This window comes from Pygoscelis adeliae, unplaced genomic scaffold, assembly GCF_000699105.1.
Source record: "Pygoscelis adeliae isolate BGI_AS28 unplaced genomic scaffold, ASM69910v1 Scaffold358, whole genome shotgun sequence".
NCBI classification, from domain to species: Eukaryota; Metazoa; Chordata; class Aves; order Sphenisciformes; family Spheniscidae; genus Pygoscelis; species Pygoscelis adeliae.
Genome location: NW_008825429.1, coordinates 856,549 through 866,495, shown reverse-complemented (window position 1 = coordinate 866,495; position 9,947 = coordinate 856,549). Strand labels below are relative to the sequence as shown.

The 9,947-nt window shown below is 37.7% G+C and overlaps 1 protein-coding gene across 2 annotated transcripts in view; it reads left to right on the top strand.

Moving 5' to 3' along the window:
• Window positions 1-286: 286 nt before the first annotated feature.
• The window catches only part of TOP3B (topoisomerase (DNA) III beta), a 14,263-nt gene continuing 4,602 nt past the window's right edge, over window positions 287-9,947 (top strand). The window contains exons 1-11 of one of the 2 annotated variants that reach the window (XM_009330743.1): window positions 287-401; window positions 1,147-1,278; window positions 2,298-2,404; window positions 3,829-3,903; window positions 4,848-5,044; window positions 5,485-5,641; window positions 6,735-6,848; window positions 7,617-7,707; window positions 8,025-8,179; window positions 8,401-8,506; window positions 9,759-9,905. In XM_009330743.1, the coding sequence (XP_009329018.1) occupies window positions 332-401; window positions 1,147-1,278; window positions 2,298-2,404; window positions 3,829-3,903; window positions 4,848-5,044; window positions 5,485-5,641; window positions 6,735-6,848; window positions 7,617-7,707; window positions 8,025-8,179; window positions 8,401-8,506; window positions 9,759-9,905 (1,351 nt within the window). In that variant the 5' untranslated portion in view covers window positions 287-331. Of the gene's footprint in view, window positions 402-1,146; window positions 1,279-2,297; window positions 2,405-3,059; window positions 3,079-3,828; window positions 3,904-4,847; window positions 5,045-5,484; window positions 5,642-6,734; window positions 6,849-7,616; window positions 7,708-8,024; window positions 8,180-8,400; window positions 8,507-9,758; window positions 9,906-9,947 lie in introns of those variants that run through there. The other variant, XM_009330744.1, reaches the window with a different exon arrangement.

The window sequence follows — 9,947 nt, the reverse complement described above, 5'->3', positions numbered from 1 at the left end:
GTTATTTAAACCTCGGATCGAAGCGGTTCCCCGGCCGTGGGGCCGCGGGCCGCCTCTCTGCTCCGCTGGGCTTCTCAGCGAAGGTCTGGCGGGGGGGCGGCCCGGGCATCGGGAGCTGCTCCCCGGCCGCGAGGAGCTGCAAAATCTTGTCAGTCTTTTCGTGGTTTCCATAGTTATTTTTTACTGGAAGTGGTTTTGTGGTGAACCTGTGTTATGCTCTCTCTCTTCAGGCCGAGGACTGGCTGTCGCTCATGAGCTGCGTGCCGTGGTCTCTAGTATACCCTGACCCTACCGTTAAGCCCAGTGGCATCTGGTGTCTCGTCAGCTGAAAATGAAGACTGTTTTAATGGTCGCGGAGAAGCCTTCTCTGGCTCAGTCCATCGCCAAGATCCTCTCGAGGGGTAGGAAAGAAAGCATGTTGGTGTAGTCCTTCTGCTTCTTGTTCTGCCAGTGGCGGAGTCGAAGTGCTCTGGAGTGCACAACCCAACTGAGGAGATACGTGTTAGCTGCCTAGAGACAAACTGTGTGAGGCAAAGGTTACCAGGTTTTGCTGGAGATGAAGTGAGGTTGAGGAACACCGTGGTCAGTTACTTGGTTGTCTTGGGGCAGCTGCCACCCGGGAATGGTGGCTTAGGACAGGTTGCACTTCATAAAATAACTGGGTGGCACTTTGCATTCTGTTTATTTTTATGTGCTGATGCCTATTCATTCGAGAATAAAGGAATCTGGTTTTGATATTTTATATAGCTGGAGTGTGTATTAGTGCATTTGGTTTATAGAAAGTGCCAATCAGGTAGCAAGTTGCTGTTCTGAGATTTTTGAAGCTGTAGTAAATACTTTATAAATTGTGGAAAACGGAATGAGTTGATTATAACTGTACTGGTCTAGAAAACTAGCTGTATATTCATAAGGATATCTTGGTGTGAGGGAAAGGATGGAGGAGATAATGGATAGTTTCAATTGAAAATAAAATATGCTTTAAAAAAGGTCTAAAGTGATAATTAGCCGAAATAAAAACTTGATCAATGAGTAGAATTTTGTGATCAGGAAGACCCTAGCTGTAAGGTCTAAGAAAAGGGGGATGTTATTTCACACTAAATAACTGTTATTTCTATCCTGTTGATACTTATGATCTTATTTTCACAGGAAACATGTCATCTCGCAAGGGACTGAATGGTGCATGTTCTGTGCACGAGTACACTGGATCGTTCGTAGGACAGAGTGCCCATTTCAAGATGACATCTGTGTGTGGTCATGTCATGACTTTGGATTTCATAGGTATTTGTTCATAAAATGTTTTAACTGAGATGGCTTGTAAAACCGTCAAGGACTTCTAATAGGAAAATACTCATTGTGGAAATAATTCAGGAAGAATGTTAGAACTAGAGAGGAAAGGAGGATGAAAAGATCGCTTGTGGTCAGCAGTTCTTGATTTTTGTTTCTAGTTCTCTGGCTGACTTCTTGCATGACTTTGGGCATGCCACTTATGTTTTCTGTGCCTGAATTATGTCCCTGGAAAATGAGGGGAGATGAGGCTCAATTTGCTAGCCTGTAAAAGTGTTTTTGTGCTTTGGATGAAAGGTGATTAAGGAATGCAGAGTCTAAAGGGATATTCTCTAAAGCACTGTAGCGTATTACTGCAAAACAGAGACATGGTAAGGATAATGCGTGAGGAATCCTGTTGCTAACTTGCTTTGAAGTGTGGGACTAGTCATGTGACTGCTGTATTTCCTCTAATGATAATGACCTCACAAGTTTTATGAGGACTAAATTTTGGGTTATTTACATAGTGCTTTGAGGAGGTACAGTTTAATGTAATTGCTAAGCAATATTACTAACAGTTACTTCAGAAAAATGGAAATGAACAAATGCGTTGACATGAGAAGGTGACACAGGATGCTCTGTGGCATAACAGGGCTGAGACATAACTGGCCGTAAGTAATGAACAGTGAAACAGACTGCAATGTGCACATTATGTGTGCACTGTGAAAATAAAAATAGCTCCCTCCCCTTCACCTGGTTGATTAATTGTGCAAACAGAAGGTGTTTTAATAGCTCATGTTAAAATTTCTGAAAGGTGTGTAGGATTTTTTTTTCCTTCATATGTTTCAAAATGGTAGCTGCAACTCACATAATGCTAAGAGGTCCCTTGATATACAGTGAAGCAAGATGTGTTAGGGTAGAAGGCAAATCTTGAAAGCCAAGTGTCTTCCAAAGTAATGTTGTTTGCTGTTGGTTGGTTATTATTTTTTTTAATACATATTTAGAGCTCTACTTAATCTACTTCTGCTTTTTAGGAAAATACAACAGCTGGGACAAAGTGGATCCAGCAGAACTTTTTAGCAAAGCTCCCACAGAAAAGAAAGAAGCTAATCCCAAACTGACCATGGTGAAGTTTTTACAGGTATTCTTTCTTACGAGATTTATTTGAGATGCATCTCTTTTTTCCTTGGTATTCTTTTTCTTTATTTCATCTGGAGCATATTCCATCTTCAAGGATTCATTGTTCCTATTCTTCCTTTGTTAGAGGAAGCAATGAGACCTATTTTTGTCCTGTCAAGAAGAATAAGTGAAATTATTCTGTGGTTCTGGAAAGCAATAAAAATTATTAATAAATTTGAAAGAGCGATGTAGCATTTTGCTATGAATTACCCTTGCTTTAAAAAAAAAAAAAAAAAGTTACAGGTTAGCTAGCTTTGTTTAAGAACCAGAAGTATAACCGTCTCCCAGCTCTTAGAGTTGGGTCAGTTATCTTCCACTCTAGTATAAGAAATTGAGTCTGTCTTCACCACAGATAGTTTTCCGTCAGAGGGTAACGCCAGAGCATTCCATGTCTTTCCAAACATTTTTTACATATCTTTTCCCCCTAGCGAGGTAGACAGGCCATTTGAATGCACTGTTTCTCACACTGCAGTTTGTTGAATGTTTGATTTAGTGGGTCTATTCACTGCTTCCCAAAAGCGGGCAGTGTTTGGCAATACGCTGTACAATATGCTAGAGTTCTTCCAGGGTCAAAGAGAAATGAGTATGTTCCTAAATAAGGATTTTCTTCCCTGCAGGAAACAGCTTTTTGTCAAGGTTAGATCTATTTTATTAATTTTACTGGTTCTTACACTGTCTGAAATCTTTGCCTTGTTGCATTCACTTTTGCCACTGTGAGTTTTTTGACTGTCAATATCGTGCTTCTCAAAATTAGAGAGTTGGATGCATGCTTTGCTTCTAACAGCAAGTGCAAGGCATAGCTTGTAAATGCCTTTAAAATAAGTCTATGTTGGTTATTGTTCACTCTTCACATGTGCCTCTCTGAGAGGAAAGTGGTAGTTTGGTTGCTTTTACAAAATAATACTTTCTGAAAGGCAAGTGTATGTGGTGTAAAACTGATTTCTGTGAGATAAATTTAGACTTCGTGGTATCTTTTTGAACTAGGAAAGTGTTTCTTGTTTTGTTTTTTTTTTTTTTTTTTAACGATGTGGAAATTGAGGTACAGAAAGGGGAAGGGACTGTGCCCAAGGCTGCACACGCAGACTGTGGCAGTTTCAGGAGACTTCCACTGCTATAGAGCTATGCTGATTTTTTTTTTTTCAGGTCCTGCAGAAAAGCGTCTTGTAGGCAGACTTCTGGTCCCATGAAGCACAGCTTGCTTCTCTTCTTCAACCACTGTTTAAGCACCTGCAGACTTCTTGTCATTTCTGCTACGTTCTTCCAATCGTTTTTGCACCAATTAAATTATCTCTAGTACTTTTAAAATAGAAACAAAAAGTATACAGTTAGTGAGGAGGTAGGTGTTTTTTTTGAATTGCTGAAGAACTGTGCTAATTTTTCTCACAGGTGGAGGGAAGAGGCTGTGATTGTATTGTCTTGTGGTTGGATTGTGATAAGGAAGGAGAAAACATCTGTTTTGAAGTAAGATTTCCATTTTTAAGACTTATAATACCATAATATATTTGTCTGTGACATACAATACTATCAATGTATTGTTTTATGGATATACCGTAAAATTCAAACTAAGTTGAATGATGTTTTAAAGGCATGAGGGCCTTGGTGGAAAAACTCATGTGCTTTTGAACTCTTTAAGATGTCAGTTACAGAGTATAAATCAATTTCATAGCTGTTGCTCATCTGAGATGAACAATATGGTCTCTTAAATGTTCGAACATTCCAGTGCTTTGAGAATCAGTCTGTATTTCACAGCTGGAGTAGTTATTTTGCTGTCCTTATAAAACTTGGTCTCTATTATCTTTCATTCATTAAGCAATTAGACACTTTTGAGCATAGAGCCTGCTTTTTAGTGTAGGCTTGCTGCAGGAATGTGGACTCTGCACATAAAAGGTACAGAACTAAAACTTTGGCGTGCAAAGATTTTTTTTTTTAACATCCTATTCCCAGAAGTCTCCATGAAGAGTATTTTTTGGTTTTTGTTTAAAGAAGCACGTTTTGTCAAGTATTTGTTTTAAGTTCTTTAAATACCACTGTATCATAACTGGGCTCTGGCAATATGTAGAATAAACCCAGATAGAAACTGATACATATTCACCAAAAGGTGCTGCAGCTGCACTGGTGAATTTCTTTGCACTTAGCTAAGAATAGTGCTTCACTTCCGGCAGTTGCTGTTTAATAAAAAAATAAATCCTTCAGTTTTGCTAATTCTTAATACACTTCTGAGTGGATAGACAAATATTGCTCTTGCTTATCAGTTAGTGTATTGGCATGACATCTTACTGAATTAAGAAAGTAGTTACATATCAGCAAATATTTTGTGGAGAGTAGGGTTTTTTCTTTAGAAAGAAAAACTGACTTAAGCCCGTACCTTTCAAATACTCTTAAAATATGTTTCTGATCTTCATTAGGTTCTTGATGCTGTTCTTCCTGTAATGAACAAACCTCGTAGCACCGAAAGGACGATTTATAGAGCTAAATTCAGTTCTATTACTGACACAGACATCTGCAATGCCATGAATCACTTAGGAGAACCCAATCGCAATGAAGCTCTTTCAGTGGATGCCCGCCAGGAGCTGGATCTTAGAATTGGCTGTGCGTTTACAAGGTGACAGCATAGATTACAGATAGTTTTGTGAAAGGTTCAGGAATACTGCTTTGTCCACAAAATATGTCTCGGAACTCTAGTGGCTAATTCTGCTCAGCACCAAACTGAACAATTCTATGTACAGACAAATAAAAAGAAATAAAAAATTGTGTTATGGCTTTGAGCTAGGTAAAGTACTATCAGCAACTATGGTATGATCTTATTTTATGATGTTCTCCCACATTTCTTTGGGAATAAACAGGATTCAGTGAGGCAAAGTAATTATGACGTAATTAGCTGTAAGAGATGATACATCTCAGAATGCTTCTTTCCTAATGCCTGAGTGATTTAATAGATTACTCATATTTGTGTGTATAAGTTAATGTAAACTTTTGCTTTTCATGGGAATGAGGATATTAATGTACTTGTTCCTGTTTTGGTTTTTTTTCCCCCTTTCTTAGGTTTCAGACTAAGTATTTTCAGGGGAAATACGGGAATTTAGACAGCTCCCTCATCTCCTTTGGTCCGTGTCAGACCCCAACACTTGGATTCTGTGTTGAAAGGCATGACAAAATCCAGTCATTTAAGCCTGAGACTTACTGGGTGTTACAAGCTAAAGTAAGTTTTACAATACTTGTTTATATATGAGGAACATATATTTTTACCAAAGAAATGCATTTATATTTTCATTTTGTTCATTCATAAATTTGTAGCTGCTGACGAGCATTCACAATGCCTACAATTTACTCATCTGTTCTCATTCAGTTCACATGTGTGTCACCACTCTCTCAAGAACAGATTCCAGGATGTCAGTTTTGTGTTAAAGTGCTTATTGTCTGCTGCTTATAAGAATTCTTTAGTGCTAACCATCTAAGCTTAGACTCGGCCAAAAAGACTACTTAAAATGGTTTTCTTTTGTTCCCTGGGGTCCTTGGACTGACTATGTTGTTAATTTGAATCCAGGAATTAATTAGGCTGCCAACAAACATTGGCATTGCTCAGTATTGGAATTTTAAAGCAAATAAAATGCTCATTGTGTTAATTGGCAATTGAATCCTCTGAATACTTTGGCAGCTTATAGCAGTTTTATAGCCTCGCTGCTGTCCAAGCTCTGAGAGCAAACCAACATGGTTTTACTGCTTGTGATCACAAGGATTTTTTAAACAAATAAGGGATAGATGGTAAAAAGTTGCCATTTTTAGATTTTAAAATAAAAAAAAGACGAAATCTGGTTTCTATTGTCATCTCTTTTCTGATGTGTCTCGTGTCATGCTAGAAATAGTTGGTGCCTGTTTTCAGAGAGTTTTGTGCACTCTCATATTGGTTGCTTCATATTTATTTTTGTACATGGGACTTGAAACATGACCTAGTTACAATTTAATACAAATGATTGATTTTGCTAAATCAAAATGGTAAACTTTGAATTTCTGCCCATTTCAGCCTTTACTGTTCCCAACACTAAAAATAAGAAAAGTATTTCAGTTAACTGCAGGAATAATTCCAGTCATTCCCCCTAACCCCAGAACTCAAAGTACTCCTTTTTTCTCAAAAACCCCTGTGAAAAAGAATACAACTGCATGTTTGGAGCACTTGTGTCCTAGTACAGGTATTAATAGTATTTGCTTATTGGATTATTGTTGGAAATGTGCATTCTCACACTTCTAGTAATAGAGTTGGTGGGGATTAATTTTTTTTTTTCCCGGTCCAATAGGTGAACCCTGAAAAAGAAAGTTCTCTCACTTTGGATTGGGATAGAGTGAGGGTGTTTGACCGTGAAATTGCTCAGATGTTCCTGAATATAACAAAGGTGGCAAAAGAAGCAAAGGTAATAATACTTACTAGGTATCAGTAGAGCCATATTTCATATGAGAATAAAGGGCAAGAGATTTTTTTTATTGTAGTTCATGTTATGCTAGTGTGGTCATCTCGGCAGAAACCGCTTCTTAATACTGACTTTGGAAATGATCATCACTCGTGATAGGAAGTCTTCATTACTAAACCTGCTAAGAAATACTGTTCAGATCTCTCCAAGCAGACCTCTTATTTCCCATGAGACATTGTATAAATCATAATTTAATTACTTATATGGCAATATTCCTGCATTTAAATTTTTAATCATGTGTATGGTACAGTCTTTATAGCCAATTAACTTCTAATTCTGCTCTGTTCAATACTTGTTTGACGGTATGTTTGGATTTAAATGCTTATAGCCATCAAGGTTCAAAGACTGCATGAAGCTTTTAAAAATCAGGATCTTTATAGTTAGGACCATTACTTGGAATAAGCACTAAATCCTTGTAGCACTGAAAGTACGTGCTGCTGAGGTAAATGGGAAGTAAAGATAGCAATAAGCTACCTTGCTGCGCTCACAGTTACAGGCCTTAGGACTGTAACTTTAGAATTTGGTAAAATTATCTCCAGTCAGATTTCCTAAAGTAAAAATATATTAGTGGTTACTGTTTTAAGAAAACAAAACAGATATGACAAGAATAGATAATGGTAGGTATGCCACGTGTTTATAGATGTGATTGAAATTACACATTTACCAGTTACCAAACTTCAAAACTTTTACTGGGAAAATGCTATTTTCTAGGTAGAATCTGTGAGTAAAAAAGAGAAGGTGAAGCAGAGACCACTGGCTCTGAACACGGTAGAAATGCTACGAGTGGCCAGTGCTGCTTTAGGTACGTGTAAAAAGTTGAGATTTTCATACTGTTTTAAAGCAAAATATTTTGGCTTCTCAGACGAAATAATCAAGGACGTATCAAATATAGATTGATACCATCCTCTCCCTATAATACATCATTTTGGGGGAAGGATCAAGTTTAGAAAGCTTGTCAAAAGTAAAACGTTGGGTAAGATAAAGGTGACAAAAGTCTTACGGAAAGGACAAACCGTGATTTATTTAAATGCTTTGATAAGGTATACTTTCAGATGCAGCAAACAAATCATAATCACAGTGATGTGTAGATGATTTTTGTTTTCTCCTATCCCATCTTAGGAATGGGTCCACAACATGCCATGCAAATAGCAGAGCGTCTTTATACTCAGGGTTATATTAGCTACCCTCGAACAGAAACTACCCATTATCCAGAAAACTTTGACTTGAAAGGATGTTTGAGGCAACAAGCCAATAATCCTTACTGGGCAGAAACTGTGAGTATATGAAGCAAAACCTGTACTAACAAATCATTCTCTAGTCTGTGTTTTAGAATGTATCTTGGCCTATAGGTCTCCAGAAACAATAAATACCTGTAATTGCCTTTATTTATGGATGTTGTATTCTCATGGATTTGATCTGAAAAGTTTCTTAACCTGCTAAGAGAGACCTGTTACCCACTTCAGCCAGCCTGTTTTCTCTCTCTTCCTTCACCCAGGTAAAAGCATTGCTATCAGAAGGCATTAATCGTCCAAGGAAAGGCCATGATGCGGGAGACCATCCTCCCATCACTCCAATGAGAGCTGCAACAGAAGCAGAATTAGGTATAGGCAGATTCAGTAGTGTTGGAACACTATGTGAAGAAATTAGTTCCTTGGGGTATAGGAGCTAGTTTGAAAATCCCTGAGGTTCAACAGAAAATACAATTTTTTTTTAGGAATGAAGAGAGTGAAGAGAGAGCAATCTTTATCCTAACTTAAACTTCTGGTGACAGTGAAGTTCAGAGCTGGTCTGCTATTCAGTAGTTGATCCTAGGGACCATAGTACTGCTAAGGAAAAGGAATAGCCAACTTAATGCCTACTTTCACTAGGAGAAATTTGCCGCAGAATAGTAACTTCCAAGTATTGCAATTTTATTGTATTTTTGTGCTTGAAAGTCAAACTTCAACTGCATTTTAGTTTAGTCTCTATGGTTTGTGGGTTTTATATAAAAATATAACATTTGACTTTCTGTACACTGTGATCCCTCAAAAAAGGATTTTAAGGTTATAAGAAAGTGTAGTGAATGTATTGTATTGTTTATTAGGAATAGCTAATAGCTAATAATGATTGTTGTAGGAAACTGATAACTTCTGGTTTTCATGAATCAGTAAAATAATCTCTGATAGAAAAACAAATGCTTTAAAATTTTGAGTAATTGTATGGGATACTGAATGGCTGTGTAAGATTTTTTTCTTTATGTACACAGCAAGATGAAATATGCAAAGCACAGGACTAAGAATTAGAAGCTGTTCATGGCAGTGTAACCTTTTGACTATTGGATTTCCTGTCTGTAGATTGTGAATATGGAAATTTTGCTTTGAAATTTAACCTATATTAGTGTTAACAGGTAGTATTTTTAGAGTGATCTGTTGCAGGACTTCAAGCTGGCCAGTGTGGCAGTTGCCACTAGAATCCCATTTTACGTTTTAGATTAGGGTGTGGTCTCCAGTGGCACTAAGCAGTAGATCATTTTATTTTTGTTCATATGTCTCTCTTTTGTTTTGTTTTTAAGCAAAAAAGAAAAGTCCTTTCTACTTTATCCTCTCATTCAAACACATTGCAAAACTGGGAGATGGGCTGGTGAAATTGCCAGTCCTTCTCCAAGAGCATCTGCATGCAGCTCGTGTCTGTATGACATGATGATTCTATAGGCAGGAAATTTTTAAGGGGAAACTGGATGGACTTTTGAATGTTATTTTCTTTTAGGTACCAGTTTTTCCTGTGATACCTGTGGAAATCTGGTACCTTTTAGTGCAGGTTTTACGTACAGCTGCAGGACTTGAGTTTTGTGGGTAAGATGTTGTTTATCCTCAGGTGGAGATGGATGGCGACTATATGAGTATATAACTCGGCATTTCATTGCCACTGTCAGCGCTGATTGCAAGTACCTACAAACCACCATTTCTTTCAGTATTGGCCCTGAACGTTTTACGTGTATCGGAAAAGTGGTAACTTCACCAGGTAAGACAAATCAGGGAGTAAGTAGTTAGCTACAGATTTCTC